Raw genomic sequence first — 18,404 nt, forward strand, 5'->3', positions numbered from 1 at the left:
TAGGAATCAAGGAGAAATAGATACCCGGAGGAGGTTTCCTGAGGTTAGCATCTAACCAGATATATACAGCTGCCTCTCAGATTATACAAAAGCCAGACACAAACAGCGATCTGACCGTTCTTGCTGTGAGATAGTAACACACACCAGGAGCAGAGCTGCTTAGTCAAGTAAGTGGATCAAACTCTTACAGCAAGAAGCCTCTTAGCAGCTATTTCCCTGAATCACCTTGACTTTGGGCAAAGAAGTGCTCCTTCAAGTGCTACAGGACTCAGTGTTGTGCCATACTTCAGTACAAGCAAGACTTTCCCAGAGCAACCCCATGAATCCAGAATTTGTTTACCAAATGTGACCACAAGGAGAGAATGTGCTCACCAAGGCATCACTAAAGCAGCATGTGTTACATTTACACTAAAAAAGTTGCCTTAGACCCAAGTGTGAAAAATGAAACAAAATGCAAACTTGAAAGCAAAACACGTGTTGACCATTTTCAGTTAGTGAACACATGCTGCTCTCTTACTGGAAAAATTATAGCTTTGATGTCTTATCCAGCACAGAACAGCAATTAGTACAATTACAGCTTACAAATCATGAACTAAACCTGAACAATGCACGCTGTGGTTGCTAGTCGGCATTTAGATTGGGCACATCCACAATTTGGGCCTGTTTCCGAAACATTCTAAGCACCATCAGCTCCTTCTGAGGTCAGTGAGAATCATGGGTACCTACTACTTTGCAGAGTGGAGCCCCTGAGATTTAGAGAAACATTATATCTAAATGCTTCCATCCCATGCTAATTAGGCCATCTGTTTATCTCCTTAGAAGAAGGATGATGTAGTGAAGGAGGAAAGAGTCAAAACAAATGCAAATGCAACTAAGTCAACCCATTATTAAAGATAGAACATGGTAAAATTCGTGGCCAGAGGACTTACAGTTTAACATCACCATGTCACTTGGTCAGGCTCCAAGACCAACATCTCAGTTAACTCAGAGGTGGGAGTGAACGAGAGATGTCCCAGGGACATCTTCCTCAGTCCAGACAGCAAGATATCAGGCAATTAATTCAGTATTTTCTTTTTCCTGGACATGCAAGATCTCAGCCATAACAGTGCCTCGGAAGATATAGGGCATGGTTTCCCCAACATTAAACTGTTTGAAAGAAGTGCACTCACCCCAGCTCCTCACAGAAGTTCACAATGGCATCAAAAGCTGTCATCGCAGCTTTGTCAGATTCTTTTAAGGTGCCTTTTTTTTCCTGAAAGTAGACAGGGACAATAAATAGTCTTCAATTTAAATATAAACAGATAAAGTAGCTCTAGTGATGATCAAATCTAACCCTCCTGATCAAGACGGCAAACAGGTACAGAAACACCACCCTCTTTCTGCTCCACACTTCTGCTCACCCATGCCTCTCTAACAGAGCTGAAGCTGGGTCTGGCAGCCCTTTCCCTGCCTGCCTCATACCCTTCTGCTGTCCCCTGAAACAGGGCTACAGACAGCTCTAGACCCAGAAAAGCTCATTTCATCTTTGCACATTCAGAGGTCACTGCAGGCAAGAGGCAAGCCAGATCAGAGCAAGGGCTGCAGATCTAGGCAGGCAGATACTATTCTGCAGATCTTACTTGGATGTTAGAGAGCTCCTTCTTAATCAGGAAGCTGACTTGATCCCGGTCATTCCTTGAGTAATAGAGGCGGCAGCAGGATGGCTTCCCATCTCTCCCAGCTCTGCCAGACTCCTGGTAATATCCAGCCATTGACTTAGCAATATTCCAATGGGCAACAAATCTGCATGTGATAAGACAACAGGAAACACAAGGCTGCAGGTTTCTCAGATCACTGCACACACTGTTGTGTTGTTTACAGATATTGACAATAAAAAATAGAGCAGCAAAAGCATAAAAGACAGAGGATTTAGCAGAGCAAGAAATTTTTCACACAGGAATTTAAGTCCTCTTAACACTTGACACATGGAAAGCAGCAATTATAACAAATGCATCTGAACAACACATGAGCAGAATGTCACTCCAAATGGACAGAAAAGAATGAGCACATGAATATCCCAAACATGCATCCAATTGTATGGCTATGAAGACTGAGAATAAGGACATTGCTTTAAGGAGTTTTGGAGATTTTACGATAAAATACAGCATTAATAAAAAAGTCCTATTTATTTTGTGGAACACGATTTGAACATTGGAGAACACGTTTGGAAATACTTGATTTTAAAAAGACACTTCTTTGCCAACAAAGTCTGCATGGGAAATTTGGTGTCACCAAGCTCACTTGTAGAAAAGGGCATCCTTCCTAGCCAACAAATATGACTGTACAATCATTACTAAACTTTACATAATCTCTGAAGGAAGGTTTTCAACATACAACTGCAAGACTGCTTTAAACCTGCTTGTACCTGAATATTCAGCAATTCAGTTTATACCTGTGTTGAGAGGATTTTACAGTACAGTAACTCTGCCAGTGTTTTAAATACCAGTCTGTCTCAAAACCAGTATGTCCCAGAGGCAGGTATGATGCATATGGGTGTGGCAAAAGATTAAATGACAAAAGCAAGCAAACACGTTTCTTCAAACACAAATTCTTCAGGAACAGGCCAGGCAGGAAGCATCAGAGCCCTACACATTTAATCCCCATCAGGAAGTTTACTGAAGGAATTGATAAATAATCTCAAACAAAACTGAATTAGCAGTGAAGATTTCATCAGACATCTCTGTTTTTCCTTTTGTCCAGAAAAGTCACCTCCAGAACTTGTTGGACCTGATCTCACTTGATAACATACACATGAATACTAGAACTCTGCCAACACAGAGTGAAGGCTAAGCGGCAGTGCCTTGTTGCCTGCACTCAGGTATTACCTCCTCTAAACTATTAAAAAACATCCTGTAAAGAGTCATTTTAACTCCATTCCTTGAAAAACACATTTCACTCTCAATCTGCCCTATGCATTTCAGTTACTCATTGCCTTTTTTAATGACTGCTGTACCAAACAGGGCAGAACGGTTTCACCAGGTCATTAATTCATACTGCTATCCCAGGAGACTTCTCATTTCTCTGTTGGGCAACATGCATCAAGCAGTACAATACTCTGTCACTGCTATGGGATCCTGTTATGTGGCAGCACAATGACAGAAGGATGGCACAGTTGTGAACTGATGTGATTGTCACAATGATGTCCTGCCCCTCTCCCACAGTGTTCAGAGCAATTACTTCCCGTGGATTTTAGACTAAAGATTAGGTCTGCGTGGGGTGTTGTGTGAGCTGCACCTGCGTTATCCCTCTACTAAGTGATTACAGCTCACAGTACTAACTCAGCATAGAGATACTGCAGTGCAGGAATTCTAAAAACACAGAGCAATTGACAGTGACAGAAGTCCCAGAGGAACAGCAATTGAAAACATGTTCAAATTCTCTGTCGTTGGACTACAGCTGTAATTTTTTTATATGGTTATTGCCATTTGTGAATGCTTTTTCCCCATCGCATTGCAAAAGGAGATCTCTAAAAAAACCTGGCTCTGACTATTTTAGTAGAGGGTGTGTGAATTATTTTAGGTGCAGATTTTCTTCCAACTGCTTTTTAACAGCAACTAATACACTAAGAGAAGTGAAAAGGACAGCTGTGATTGCATCGAGATGGCTCTTTTTGAAACCCTGGAGGGTGTGGCAAAAAACAAGCATTCCTCTGATTTTCTTGGTTCTCAAGATGACTGGCAAAGAAGAGCTCTAGTGACTTGCTTTTAATTTCTTTACAAAGCCCTTCCAGGTTTGTTTTAGCTGCTTCTAAGATAAAAAACCTCTAGTTCTGTGGGTTTTAGCAAGTGTTCATCAGGCATCTTAGTGAGATATATCAGGTAACAGAGAGACTGAGACTTTCCCTTCTCACTGCTCAGGTTTCAGGCTCTGGTGGTGCATAATGCAGCCTCACACACCTGACATTTGCTTTGTCTACTCCCATTCCAAAACTAATGGTTGCAACAATAACTGGAATCTTCTCCTCCATCCATTCATTCTGGATTGAAGTCCTGTCAGCTGCCTTGAGTCCTGGGAAGAGAAAAAGAGGGAAGGAAACAACAACCACCAAAAAAAAAAAAAAAAAAAGAAATCAAAGGAAAGAAGAGGATTTTCTTCCTCCTCCATTCCCCCATCATAAGCCAACCCCTCACTAAAACAGGCATGTACACACTCCTCTCTGTCCATGTTGAAATTGGCCTGTGATCAAGCAGAAGTCAGCAGCAGCTGTTTATTCTGAAGAGAAAAATTCAGATCTCTCCTGGGATAAAAGCAGTTGTTATAATTAGGGTATGCAAGATCTAACAAAACCAGCAGTTCTGGAGTGAAGGGAATGCCATTCTGTTGAAGACCCTGCACTTATCCCACAGACCTGACGTGAGCATCAGAAACACTGCACACCATGACTGGAAAGCTGTTTTCTAGGTAGCCCCAACCCAGGCCTTAAAGGTGGTACAGTTCAGTTCTACCAGCTACTGAGAGATGCAAATGCAGCTTCCAATACCTGCGTGATAAGCCTTGGCTTTCACTCCTCGGTAGCTCAATTCAATAGCCAGCTGGTCACACACATCCCTCATCCTGCAGTACACGATGCCACAACCAGAGTACACCTGAGCAGACAGGAAAGAAAGTCCATGACACTGAAGCCAATCAACCAAGATGCAGTGATTAGCATGGTGGAGGCAGGTGCCTAAAGCTCATCTCCTCTCCAAGCTGATTCCCCAGCAACTGAAAGATACTGCTGCAGCACAAACGTAAATCAGCCATAAAGAGTTTCCTTACAAGTCCTACAAGGCCTAACTGACCAAATATGGTCCCCCCCAATCCTCTCCCAGTGGGCACAAGGCAAAAAGTCTCCCTCTGCCTTACAGATAAACTCAGATGCAGAGGCTATAGCTGAGTTGCTGAGCACTATTTTGGGAATATTAGAGCAGGAAATTCAATACAACACTCCAAATGCTTCTGTTCACTCTCACCACACTAGAAGAGCAGAACACAGGCAAACATACAATGATCGCCTCAGACGTGACAGACCAAGACAGAAATGCTAGGTGCCTATTTGTAATCAGTTTTCTTTCAGACAAACCCCTTTCTGAGGACACCTCTGAAAGCAACATAGCCTTCAGATCCTACCTATTTTAGAGTAACTAAAACACATACATGAGCACTTCTAGAGGAACTTAAAAAAATATGTGAGCACTTTCCTTCCAGGGACCACCTCCTTCCCTGCCACAGACCTCTCGGGACCACAACAACCCCTGCAAGGTCAGTGACCATTAAGGTAGATTTTGTTCAAGTTTAGCCTCCTTCTCCAAGTGTAAAACCTACCCCACTGTTCTTCCCTTTGAGCGCCTTCAGACAGAAATCCTTCAAGTTGGTGTATGGATCAGTCAAGAGCTCTTTGAACTGCACATCATAGAACAAGTTAGATCTGAAGCAAGGAGTCTTAAATGTGGAAAGTGGCTGCTTTAGCTTAAGCGCTGCCACAATGTCCTCCTGGACCTGCTTGGTGGCAGTGGCAGTCAAGGCAACACATGGTGTATTGGGTATGCGAGTGCGCAAGGTGCCCAGCCGTAGGTAGTCAGGTCGGAAATCGTGGCCCCACTGGGAGACACAGTGCGCTTCATCGATTATCAGGTAGGACAAGAGGTTTCGGGACACCAGGGAATTCAGCGTAGGTTGGAAGGAAGAGGCGGCTGCCATCTCTGGGGTGATGTACAGGAGCTTTACTTGGGGCTTCTCACTTGCTAAATCAGCCAGGATGGTCTTCTTTTCCTGGGCAGAAAGCTTGGAGTTCAGAGAGCAGGCTTTGATCTTCAGAGCCAGCAAGTGATCCACTTGATCCTAGAGCAAATACAAAATTAAAATTAAATAAAAGCAAATGTATATAAAGAAAGTCACCATCACCAAGAAAGATTACTAGGGAGATCCAGGTGAGGCCCCAACTTCTATCTCCAGGATCAAGTCTCAGGACAACACACACAGCCTGGGTATTTAGAACTTCAACTCTACAGCCCTTTATCTTCAACTGCAAGCATATCTGTCCAGCCACATTTTTGTGCATACGTTCACTTTAAGACAGTCTTTATGCTGCTAGGGAACACCAGCAGGGATCTGTGCAGAATAACTCATCATAGCTACAAGCCACCAATGTGTCTCAGGATTTACACTGTCAAGTTTTCACAGATAGAAAATGGATACCACCACCCTACAATAAGAGTGGATTTCATTCCAAAATGGCTAAAGGATGTTACAAACACAGCTGAGATAGCAAAAAATACAAGATTCATGCAAATCACCACCGCAACAGAACCAAGTCTGGATGAGAATCATGCCATGAAAACCAACAAGAAAACACAACATCACATTCAGATACATCCAGATGAACCCTGGGTATACAAACTCACCTCCCTAGCCCTACACTGACTTGCGCTTGACTAGCACATAACATTTCAGAAGATATGAATAGTCCTGAGAAATGGATATCTCATTATTTAGCTCAATAATTGGTTTCAGTCATGGATTTAATATCCAGTTTTTTGTTCAAAGTCAACTCTCAGATTTCCCTGTAATAAACTACACAGACTAAGCTCTTTAAGTTTGGTGACAATGAAATACATCATGACCATTTTAGGCACAGCCACACCATCTCAGGACTTGATAAGAAGACCTCTGAAGGTTCACTCCAACCCTGTTCCCTAAGACTCACTGAGCCCATTTCAACCTATTAGTCACTCTGACACATTCTGCTTCCTCTGCAAATCTTACAGTGGTAACTTTTTTAGCATTCATTTCACTGATAAAATATTGACTGTGCTGGAACTTAATTAGAAATCCTCTCACTTGGAACAAATTCACTATTTATAACACTTTTCTGAGATGTGTCACCAAGCCTGCTCTTAATTCTTAAAATGTGTTATATTAAGACTGTAGTATAAAAAAAACACCACAAAAAACAAAACCGTGCCTGCAACACCAGATATCATGCAATGTTAGTTAGATGCCTTACAGAAGTCTAAGCAATGCTATAGCTGCTCTAACAGGGAAGTGTTTCTCCCAACAGATGATGAAACAGTAGGAAAGGCAAAATAGAGGGGGGGAAAAAAAAAAAGGTCTCACAAGTGAAAGTGCTCAAGGAGCAACTCTGCTAAAGCAGCTTCTTCCCATGAGAAAAAGACTGGCCACAACAAAAAGACATTTTGATGCAGAACAAATTATGCCTTCAAAGGCAACTTCATCATTCTTGGAGTTATTACTTTATAGGTAAAATGGCAGTTTTCTTCTGGGAAAAGATCCAGTTTGGTCCATTTGAGGTACTCTACTTTGCTGCTTCTGTATAGCACACTGGAGGTAAAAGACAACTGGAGAAAATGGAGAAAGGCTCAGTTATAAAAACCACCAGGTTATTATTAAAGAAGAAAAACCTCCTTTTAGAGAACTGCATAGTATCGTACCAGAGTTACTCTGCTCTGTAGTTAAGTTGCAGTCTCTTCACCTATCATCAGGGTAAGGAAAACACAGCGGGACATCAAGATGAGAATCCAGGGGCAGGCCAACAGCAGGGACTTGTGGACAGAAAGACAAGAGGCAGGTGTGCCTCCAGCCTCTCCCAACCCCCTTCACTGACTGCTTTTTCACAGCTAACAGGAGACAGTTACCTGAATCAGTGCAATCAGAGGTGAAATGACAATGGTGATGCCCACTGCCAGAACTGCAGGAAGCTGGTAGCACAAGGATTTCCCTGCCCCTGTGGGCATGCATACAAAGACATCCTTCTCGCCTGCAAAGACAACAGAAAAAAGCTCAAGGCTACTGAGTGGTGGTGAGTTCCCAGGGCTTTGACTGGAGGGGTGGCCAGAAAGGCTTGTAATCTGTGAGAAACAGCATATGTGTGTGTGTCCCGTGTGGCATACCAACAAAAGACACTTCATTTTAGGTTCTCAAAGCATAGCAATACTTTGCATGCCTGAAACAGTTTCCTTCAAAGAATCTCCAATTGCTTTGTAAACATATAGAAACAGCCTTACAAAAGTACCAGAAGATACACAGAAACCAAGATAAAGAGAAGTTAAGGAATTCATTCATGCTAATTCTCTACTAGACAAGCTGTTTTCACTCGTCTTACAGACCTCCAGTTACCAAACTACCAGCCCCATGACAGATCTTTACCACATCCTCTTAAAGCTTATTCCAGAAAGATACCTCATAAGAAATAAGGGTTGGAAATCTCAACCACATAGATAATATCATGCAGTCACTAACTGTCACTGCGCTAAGCGGTATCCACTTCAAATTAGGGAGATGCCAGTGCATGTCATGTTAACAGAGACACCCTGCCGACAGAGCACCGCTTTTGGCCGGTCTGTTGTCAACAGCATGTCTGTGTAGCTGCTGGTGATAGATGAGAACTGTAACTACATCCCAAGTGCCGAGTTTGACACTGTTCTGATTCGCATTGTGAGACCTGACAGGGGAGCAGACGGTTGGCAGCTTGGATGTGTGAGCTGCCTGTCCAACCAACAGCGTCATGTTGGGGATACATTAACACCAGCTAAATCATGTTTCTGATAATGGCAACGTGATTCAGAGAACAGATATAAACAATGCCAGGAAACTGAGTCTTTACCGATATAACAAGAACAGTTTTACTCAGAAAATGTCTAAATGTAAACACTTTTGACCTCATCTGACCATGAACATACTGGTAGATGCCTCCAGAGGAGATACCAACAATACTGCACTTTAGCATTTCCTATATCCTGATTGATGTTATTACAAAACAAATGGAAAGGAGAACTGCCATTGCAAAGTCATGCTCAGAGAGCTTGTGTGCAGCACATGCTTGTGCTCCTGTGCCACTGAAATGATCTCCGAGAAGAAGAGGGCTTGGAGGTCCTGCCTGGTCCAAGCAATGCCTCTCCTCAAACCAGGTGCAACAGCATCTCCTGCAGTATCGCCTCACAAGAAGATGGAAAACCAGACACATTTCACATCTTTCGGATGCCGATCCTCACCTCTTGCCACAGTCATGGTCGCGCTTTCCTGCAGGGAGGTCTTGAAGGACTCAAACCCGAAGACATTTTGCAGCGTTTTGCGGACCCTGCCCTCCAGCCCCGGGGGGGCCTCGCCGCTCATCCTAGAGAAGCTGTAAACAGCGACAGGAACCGACGCTAAACCTGAATGCCAGCACCCTCCTCTAGCCGAGGTCTGCCCCGTCTCGTTACCACCTTTGCAACCTCCCCCATGGCTGCCCGGTCACGGCCCCCCCTTTTTTTTTTTAGGCCCCCGCCCCCCCTCAGATGCTATCCAGGCCCCCTCACTAGAGGAGCACCCAACATTGTTTATTCTGGGCCAGACCCCCCTGAGGCCTCCCCATGAGGCACGGGCCGGGCACAGCTCGAGGCTGAGGGGGGTCACAGCGGTGAGGGACCCCGCTGCCCCCCAAACCCGCCCGCATCACGACATGGGGGGGAGGGGGAGAAGGCGGGGACCGTATCACCACGCCCGCCCCTCCCCAGGCGGACTGTATCCTTCCGCCGCCCCACATCCCCCCGTCGCACCCCTCCTCGCCCCGAGCCTCGCTGCCGGTCGGGGTTCGGCAGATGCTGTCGCGGCGCCGCGCGATGACATCAAAAGGAACTCTTAAAGGAGCAGCCACCGCTAGAAAGAGGCCGCGCACCTTTCACTCCTCCTCTCCCTCTCCCTCCCCCATAAGAAAGCCTACTCCGCCTCGCCGAGGGGTCTTCTCCTCTCGCCGCGCACGGCGCGGCGCTCCCAGTTTAACGGGAGCCCTCTTCGGGCGAAGGGACGGCGGCGTTGTTATGGCGACGGCGCTGCTCGCGTCATTTCCGCGCGCCGGAAGCTCGCGGAGGCGGAAGATGGCGGCGGCGAAGCGGAGCGTTCTCTCCTCCTTGGCGGTTTATGCGGAGGATTCGGACCCGGAGTCGGACAGCGAGGCCGGGACGGCGGGGAGCGATGGGGGAGCGGCCCCGGGTGAGGGTAGGGCGGGGGCCGGGGCGGGCCGAGCGGCGGAACCCGGGAACCCGCCCTGGCCCACCGCCTTCCCCTGCCTGAGGGGAAGGCCCCGCTCGTTGCCACCTCCCTTTTCCTCATGGTTTTCCTTTCCCCTTTCTCCTTAGGTGAGAAAGGAGGCCTGGTCTCAGTTGGGTACGGAGACGACGACTTCACCCGCTTGGATGGAGATGAGGATGGGTATGAGGAGGAGGACGATGAGAACAGCAGGCAGTCAGTAAGTACCTCTCTGCTCTGAGAGCTTCCCCTGACCCCTTTCACACGTTGCAGAGGCTTTTCTCTCTCTAAAGAAAGGCCCTGAGTGACAACCCATGATGGAACCCCGATTATCTGACTCCTGGTGTGGGTTTTAGCACTCTCCAAACTTCTATTCACTTTGTTTTCAACTAGAAAGTATTTGCCATGAAACCCATCAGTAGCTTGGCTCAGCTCATGTTGTTAAGTGTAGTTGAACACGTATGAATCCTGTAAAATGAACACGCTATTGTGTGGTCAGCTGGAGGATTAAAAATAATAAAGTTCTGTGATATATTAAATAATTCTTTTGTGTATCACTCAACCTGCTCACTACATCAGGGTATCTTGATGTAATACTGTCCTATCTAGGCATGAGTGGCTTTTATTTGTCATAGGTGCATGGTATGTGTATAACATCATCTAAATATTGAGATAATTCGTGCATTGTGAGACAGGGCATGTAGTTCACTGCTATGAGTGCAGCTGTAATACACTAAGGATATATATTTCTGTTATGTGTCTGTAAGAGCAAAGCAATGTTTTGGGGGAGTGTGGAGGGAGTTTCTTGTCTCCTTTCTTTCTCATCAACCTTTTGCTTACCGCTACGTTTAGAATATATTATCTTGTCCCTGTTCTAGTGTTTTGGCTACAGGGTAGAGGAAAGAAATAGGGCTAAGTCACTATAACCTTTCCTTATTGAGGTCTACTTTGTGTACATTAGATCAGTCTCCTATGTGACACTCACTGTTTGTGCCATCTGTTTTCCTAAGTAGCAGACAAGAAATCTGTCTGTCTCTTGTTCTTGGTTTTGTTCTGTCACTAACTGGAGAGGGTGCAAGCATTCAGGGTCTGTTTCTAGCCTCTGGCTAAGCAAAGTAATGATGCTTCTTTACTGCTTCAGTGATTCTTCTTTTTATATCCAATACTTCTAGACCCTCCTTCAATGAGATCTCTTTAGTTTGAAGAAAGTGGTAGGTGTGATCCAGATGCTTGTCAAGATCAGCTGTGCTTACTTTGCATTGACAAATGGGCAGGTAAATGGAGTAGCCTTTATTGCATGCACAATTTTTAGTGCAGATTGCAGCTGTCCATCATCTGGGAGGTACAACTTGCTGTCAAGTAATGGCAACCGATCAAGTCACTCTGGTGTCAGCCAGTAAATCTTGCATATATTTGCAGTTACTGTACAGATGTGCGCAGGTTACACAGAGTGCCTCCGCTCCAGTCTGTTGCAAGAGAGTAAGGCTTGTTTTTTGCACTAAATATTCTTTGACCAGAACTGAGACTCACCTTAATATTGCATATGCTGGTAGTTCATATTGGTTATGTGTTGTTTTTAGAAAGCAGTATGAGTTGGACTCAGGTTGTCCTGGGCTTTTATCTAAACAACGCTGTGCTGATATTATCTACCTTTAACAGTGACTGAAAATCCTGTTTTTCAAAGGCAGTTCTCAGTAATGCTTCTTGTTTGTTGATACTGTTTCAGAGTTGTCTCCTGCTAGGTTAGGAGGTTCTGGGAGCTGTTTCAGTTATCTGTTTATAACAACGCATTGTGGCTTTGTTGAAGATGACTCCTACCTTTACACTGTAGGTGGGAGTGTGGAGGGGAGAGGATTCTCATTTGTGATAAACACCAAGTTACTTGGTACTGTGGTTCTTTTCTAGTTGCAAACTCACTGTTACTGAACTTTGACAGTTAAGACTGAATTATTGGCATATGTGCATGTTTCAGAAAGGTAAACTAGAGAGTAGCTGAGGTGAAGGAATTTGATGTCTCACTTCTGTGAGATATGCATGTTAATTCAGGCAATTAAAACTTACTGACATTATTGTGTGATCATTCTCTAGCTTACCTTGCCAGAACTTGCTTGTGTGCTAATACTCTCAGGTGGGCATTTCAATGCAAACTCTTCCTTTCGGTTGCATGTAATCATCTCACATTTTGTTTTTTCTTTTTGAAGCTGAAACACCAAGTTCTTGTTTTGGGGCCAAAGTTCAAATTTATGGTGAAGTTTGGGAGGAAAAAAAACATTCTACTGAGTTGTGTGAGGATGAAAAAAATTTTCTGCTCCTCAAACTTGTTTTGAACCCAGAGTATGTATTTGTTCTAGAAACATAGGTAACTCTAGGATTCCCAGTGAGGTAGCTCATAGGGCAGTAGAACAGTAGGCTTACCTACTGGTTGGGACCAAAGCTGAAGCTTATTTCTCACACTATAAAATTTTTCACAAGGCTGAGTTCAATATTTTAAGCTCTCACTGGGCAGAAATTTGCCTAGCTCTTTGGTTTATTTCTGAGTAGAAATAAAAAATTAATGATGTCTGTTAACTAAACCAGTAAAATTTGTCAGCGGTTTTCTAGTGTGCAAGTTCACATCATCTGCAAATGAGGCTATGACAGTGGTACACAAATAAGAAAGACGTGATGTCAGCTGGCATCACCAGATGTTTGGAACTTGGTGCTAGGCCAGGCCCTCACCAAGCCTGCATGTCTGGTTGGATGGCAGGCCAACTGTGTGTCCTGTGTCTGTTGCCTATGTATGCTTGGGAATATAACAGGTCTTGCAAATGCTGCTTTTTCTGTGAGTACTGCTAAACGAGGGCAAATGTAAAAATCCCCCCTGCCAACTGGAAGAGACAGAATTATCAATGACAAATGCTTTTTTCCCAGTTCTGTTGCTTCTTATTGTCTAGTTCTGAGCATTTAGGAGCTGCATGTGTTTTGCGGGGGACATCTATTACTGAGTCATGCTTTTGCCTAACCAAAAAAAAAAAAAAAACCAAAAAACAAACAAACAAACAAAAAAACAAACCCCCCAAAAAAACCCAACAAAATCCCAAACAAATACTTCTTTCCCTGACTGTAGGACTTGTTTTCTGGTTATGAGTGGGGGGGGCAAAACTAACTTGCGTGGAAAGGGTCTTGGACTACTGCTGGGCTGCTGAGTGCAAGCCCTTTGCTGTAAGTGCAGTTACTTGCCAAGCCTGCTCTTTAAGCTTAATCCTGTAAATTCTTGTCTTGTAGGAAGATGACGATTCAGAGACTGAAAAACCTGAGGCTGGTGACCTAAAGGTATTTGGAAGTGTGGTACGGTGGTGGGGGGGAAGTTCAGTACAAGAGGAATAAGTCTTAACAGCATGGCTTGGTGTTTGTTTGTGATCTTCTGTAGCTAGTTTCATACTTTCCTTTTTGTAGCTGTAATGTGTTTTTTTAACTTTAGTTCTGGCTTCTGCCAAAGGTAGTTAACCAGTTAGGCTACGGGCTGAGTCGTGATCAAGACCTGCATTTGTGAACTTAGTCATCGTGTGTATTAGATGTGAGGTAGGTTTTCTGACATCATCTCACCTATTTTGCAGGGCTTTGGGAGATGTAGTATTCAGTACAAAATTCTCTTCTGACTGGTGTTAGTTGGAATACTTTCTTTGTTTAAAACAATTTAATGAATAAATGATCTTATGCTCCTAGATGTCATGAAATGTGTCAAAATCAATTCAGTTGTCTCTTTCTGTCCTTCTGAATTAAACTGTATTGTATTTAAAGTTTAAAAAGTGAAATAAGATCCCCAGATGATAGCTATCATAGGTAGTTGAAGTCATCTTTATCTTGGAATTACATCTTGTTTCTGCTGAACAACAGGTGTTTGACAGCACATGGGAACATACATCAGGCAAAAAGCTGGAAGACAGACAAAAGACCAAATCCATTTGAAACTTTATAGAGACTTGTACTCAAACTTCTATGCTAGTTCAATCCCCTGTGCATTATAAGCAGTCTTGTGGGATACTGAGTGAATGACAATTGCAACGGCCTTTATTTTATCCAGTAGCTTCCTCAAGGATGCAGACAGTCTCTAAGCTCTGCTAAGGAAACCAGAGGACTGTGCTGCAAACAGCTTCTGTAGAGCATTTGAACTAGCATAGGGCTTTGATAGGACAAGATGAAGGCAAACGTATGTGTTTAGCTATTCTGCTTAAATGAGTTTTATAGCAGCACCTTATTCCAGTATCCACAATGTTTTTATGCATTTATAGTGATACACAGTTGAAAATCTTGGCAGCTGTACTGCAGCTGAAGCCTCTTGCATCAGTGTGTGAAGTATCATTAATGCCTTTGGCATAAAGGTAGGAGGCACTTGGAATGTACTGTCTCCTTTCCTTGTCACAAGAAAAATAAATTACTTTTTTTTTTGGAAGAGAGGAAAAGGTAGTATCTCACTCTTGCCCTTTTTCTACGAGTAAATTTTTGCCATTGTGGCTGGTAAGCATGCTAGTGAGGTATTTCTGTAAAAACTGCTGGATTCAAATGCAGACTGAAAGAATAGATGGATTTTCCCTAAAAGAGAAGTTTGGTGTACATCACCACAGCTTCTGTAGTAGGGCCCTATTGTAGCTGTATGCATTTCTGTCTCCTCTGAAAGGACTCTACTTCAGGGCAATGGAGAAAAGATCTGGCAAAGAGAGAAAACAAAATCAGACTATAGTAGCTCTTGTCTGAGTAATGATGCATTACAGAAATCCTACCACTGAATTGTGTGGCTACTGCTTTAATATGTTGCTGACATTTCATGTTGGCTTCTTTTAAAAGGCTCTTGATTTCAGTGAGTTCTATGTGCTACTGCTCAAGTGCGTTTTGTCCTTCTGAAGAACAGCTACACATGGCCATGGAACAGTGTTTCAGCTTCAGTGAGGAAGCACGCAACACTGAATGTATTAAAAGCATTTGGTATCTTGCGTACACTCTGCAAGAACTGAAAATGTAAATTAAAATAAAACTTAAAAAAATAAGGAAGGTAAAAAGTAATTCCTGCTGTCCTAGCATGGCATGAAAACTGAGGATTTTAGAAGACTAGCAGGGAGGCAAATCTGAACTTCATCAATTTCAGACTTCCAAGTCATTCTTAACAGATTTCTTAATACATAAGGGAAAAAGGCAATAGCTGCTTTTGGGGTCTTTGTGATTTTTAGCTAAATAGCCAGCTGGCACTTGGGGGAGAGGTAGAAGCACACCTTTGGTATGCAGCATACTGCAAGGCAGCCCAGTGCTGTGCTGCTGTGTGGCATTCTGTGGGGCACCAAGGGAGCTGCACTAGCCATGCTGTTAAGAAATTCACTCGGGATGGGGGGAGATGGAACATCACTGTAGAAGTAGTTTTACTTGGAGCAGTTGTAAATGTTTCCTATTCCCCTTTTCCACCAAGTGGCAGTGTTCACCTCATTCTTCCTCATTGCTTTGAGCTTGCAAAATCTATGACAAGTGAATAAGACTTGTAGTTCTGTAAGTCCAAAGCGAGGCATTTGATTATAACTTGTTAACACTTTCAGATAACTTTATTTTGTTTTGTCCCAGCTGAGTGCTGTAGTTCTTGCTTTGTGAGTTTCATTGTAAGACATCACAGACCTGGAAACATCTTTGAATAGCTATCACAAGCCCTTTATATAGGACTGGGGCTTTCCCAGGGTCTGAATCTGACCGTATGCAAAAGGTAGATCCTTTAAAATGCATGAATGAGATAAAAACATTGCAATTCATCTGTTAATTATAGTAATTTCAAGCCCTAAGTATACATTCAGCATATTTTTCTGGTGTTTTGCCTCTGTACATATGGTGAATTAACTACTTTGAGATTGTATCTTGAATAATTGACCAGGACACTTGAGCCAGGTTGTGTTGAGGAGGAGTTTGCTGTGTTTTGGCCTCATTCTGTACTTGGATAATGTCGGATGCAAAACCTCCAGAAGGTTCATTTGATGTCAGTTGTGGGTATACACTGAGGAGACTGAAAGCAGGGAATGATATAAAAGCTATCTGGTAAAGTAGTGGGGAGAGTAGAATTTGCAGCCTGCCTCAATTATCCCCACTGGGGGAGATATTTTTCTATCCTAGCTATGGTGTGGTGTTTCTATTTCTCAGGTTTTTATCTTGATTCCAGGGAGTGTGCCCTTGTTGACCTTGATGAAGGTGCATCTGTCTGTCTGTACAGCCCTGTTCCTCCTAGAGGTGAAGTCAGCATAAAGGGCTAGATGGGACTGCAGCTTTCCTGTGCTTTTTCTGCTGAGTAGCAAGTCACAATAAGCTTTTCAAGTTCAAACACTGTGATGTCAAACTGCTGTTTTCTATCTACCTTCAGAGAGATAGGTGGAGACTTTTCTGTACACCTGTTTGGGGGAAAGGGTGCACTGGCAATAGAATATTTATGCTTCATCAGTCATCTGAAAGTGTTTTTTCCGGAGCAGATTTCTGGCCCATAGGATTCTCTGTTACTGAGCACCTGTGAACCAGTTTTGAACACTGTGTTTGCAGCAAAAAGTAGAATCCTCCTGTTTAAGTAGCAAAGTCAGATATGTTGCATCTTGCAACTGCATTTTGAAGTGCTTGAGGCACATGTAGAAAACTGGAAATTCAAATCCAGGTAAAACTAATTGCTCTTCCAAATTTCACTCTGGATGGATGTGCTCAGGCTCTGGAACAGGACATGTTTGTTAGTGACCAAAATCACTCTAGGGGTCCCTGCTTTTAAGTGAGCAGTCACCAATTGTAAACAAGCATCTGTCTTAAAAGCACTTCAGGAACAAAGCGTTCTGCTTAGAAGGGAAAATAAATGGTCAACAGAAGCTCCTGGCAAAGGTGTGGTGTTAAAAAGATGGAATCCCACAACCTGGATGGGTTCTTTGTGTCCTTTCCTTAGGTGATGGAGCCATGGGTCCAAAATGAAGGAAGTTGTGGAAATTAGCATGAAATTAGATGTTCTGCTGGCAGTGTTGGTTTGGTATAACGAGGGTTAACGGGCTGTGCAGTGAATGCAAGTTGCTTGGGCTCTTGCCAGCAGCTGGCTATGGTTACAGCCTTGATGCAGTAACAAGATACAAGCCTTCAGTGCTCACTAAATGGACCAGCCCTGCAGGAAGAAGGAAAATGAACCTTAAATGAAATACTGACCTTGTGCTCCAGGATTCACCAGAGGGGTTCTGTACTTCATATTGTAGGGCTGGATGAAGAACAGGTTGCAAGTGTTGATCAAGGACAGAGCCCAGCCCTGCAGCTTGGCTCTCTGAAGTTTTCACAGGGGGAAATGATTAACTCTTGAGCCTTGATTGTGGTATCAGGACTAGCCAGTGCAGCAAAGCTGATAAATATTGCCACTCCCTTGGCAAGTGAATGCCTGACACATGGTAACAGTTTCTCAAAGCAGGTGGCTACTTTGATGTTTTCCTTTTCTGGTTTTATTTTAAGGGTTCCCTCTGCATCCTTGTGGGACTGCATGGAGAGGGAGCTAAACTGAGATCTAGTAGATGGGTGTCAAATTTTTGGAGGGAATTCTATGTTTTTAAGCATGTCTAAATGCCACCTCTTGATAATTATCAGCTCTTTGTTATGTTTGGCTTTTATTGATCCAGCATACCTGTAAAGTAATTTTACTGTGTTGTGATGCGTAGGTGTGTGCTAATACTTAGAGGCTTTTGATTGCAATGGTTTTTTATCTTGCCTGCCCATTAACCTGTTTGTTTAAATACCAAAATTATCTTGATTTAAAGTAAAAGTGATAAGTGCTAAGAGCCAGTAAATGGGGGTGTGTGCTGTAGTATAATCCTTGTAATTAACTCTTATTTTGATAAGGTATATTAATTTTTCCGAATTCAAGATACATTCATCAAGCCAGATTCTCAAAAGATGCCTGAACCTACTCAGTAACTTCTGCCTCAAGTATAACTGTTTTGCTCTGAAGAAGGGAAAAAAGTATGTTTAGGAAAAGTTGTGTCATTGAAGCACTGCTGTTCCTTTTAGGTGTTTCACACCAAGCTGTATAAAAGAAGCTGGCAGTAATAAGCTTCAGAAAATAATTTTCATAATTTGCCACTGTCAAAGTAAAATATTAAGGTTGCTTAGGAAATGTAAGCCCTTGATGCTTTCAGTTGTTGAGAGGTAGTCATAAAAATTTTACTTAGTTATATGACCTTTAACATATTCTGAAAAACACATATTAAAGCTGCTGTTCCATCAAAAAACAATGCACTCTGCAGTGGCTGAAGTGGCTGTGTATTAGTCTAATTGGCAGCTGGATCTGATAGGATATAACTGGTTTGTAAGTCTGTTACAGAAAGGCACTCCCAATGTCTCATCAG

At 43.3% G+C, this 18,404-nt stretch overlaps 2 protein-coding genes and 1 long non-coding RNA gene across 8 annotated transcripts in view; 1 reads left to right on the forward strand and 2 right to left on the reverse strand.

Annotated features, from left to right (window-relative positions):
* Nucleotides 1-9,819, reverse strand: part of RECQL5 (RecQ like helicase 5) — a 39,285-nt gene extending 29,466 nt beyond the window's left edge. Inside the window, exons 1-8 of one of the 3 annotated variants that reach the window (XM_033002318.2) lie at nucleotides 9,740-9,819; nucleotides 9,030-9,160; nucleotides 7,674-7,795; nucleotides 5,344-5,859; nucleotides 4,520-4,625; nucleotides 3,936-4,047; nucleotides 1,620-1,782; nucleotides 1,170-1,252 (exon numbers count right to left, since the gene is read on the reverse strand). In XM_033002318.2, coding sequence (XP_032858209.1) covers nucleotides 1,170-1,252; nucleotides 1,620-1,782; nucleotides 3,936-4,047; nucleotides 4,520-4,625; nucleotides 5,344-5,859; nucleotides 7,674-7,795; nucleotides 9,030-9,150 — 1,223 coding nt within the window. In that variant the 5' untranslated portion in view covers nucleotides 9,151-9,160; nucleotides 9,740-9,819. The other 2 variants (XM_033002319.2, XM_033002320.2) reach the window with 2 other exon arrangements.
* A 34-nt stretch (nucleotides 9,820-9,853) lies between these two features.
* LOC104368460 (SAP30 binding protein) overlaps nucleotides 9,854-18,404 on the forward strand; it is a 30,697-nt gene continuing 22,146 nt past the window's right edge. Inside the window, exons 1-3 of one of the 4 annotated variants that reach the window (XM_042802303.1) lie at nucleotides 9,854-10,014; nucleotides 10,155-10,264; nucleotides 13,309-13,356. In XM_042802303.1, coding sequence (XP_042658237.1) covers nucleotides 9,894-10,014; nucleotides 10,155-10,264; nucleotides 13,309-13,356 — 279 coding nt within the window. In that variant the 5' untranslated portion in view covers nucleotides 9,854-9,893. The remainder of the gene's footprint in view (nucleotides 10,015-10,154; nucleotides 10,265-13,308; nucleotides 13,357-18,404) is intronic. The other 3 variants (XM_042802304.1, XM_042802305.1, XM_042802306.1) reach the window with 3 other exon arrangements.
* Nucleotides 13,791-17,621, reverse strand: LOC116964083. The gene is made up of 2 exons (XR_004408539.2): nucleotides 17,221-17,621; nucleotides 13,791-13,959 (listed from the first exon to the last, which is right to left on the reverse strand). It is a non-coding gene; the product is annotated as an uncharacterized LOC116964083 (long non-coding RNA).

Source organism: Tyto alba, unplaced genomic scaffold (assembly GCF_018691265.1).
Source record: "Tyto alba isolate M040663 unplaced genomic scaffold, T.alba_DEE_v4.0 Super-Scaffold_39, whole genome shotgun sequence".
NCBI classification, from domain to species: domain Eukaryota; kingdom Metazoa; phylum Chordata; class Aves; order Strigiformes; family Tytonidae; genus Tyto; species Tyto alba.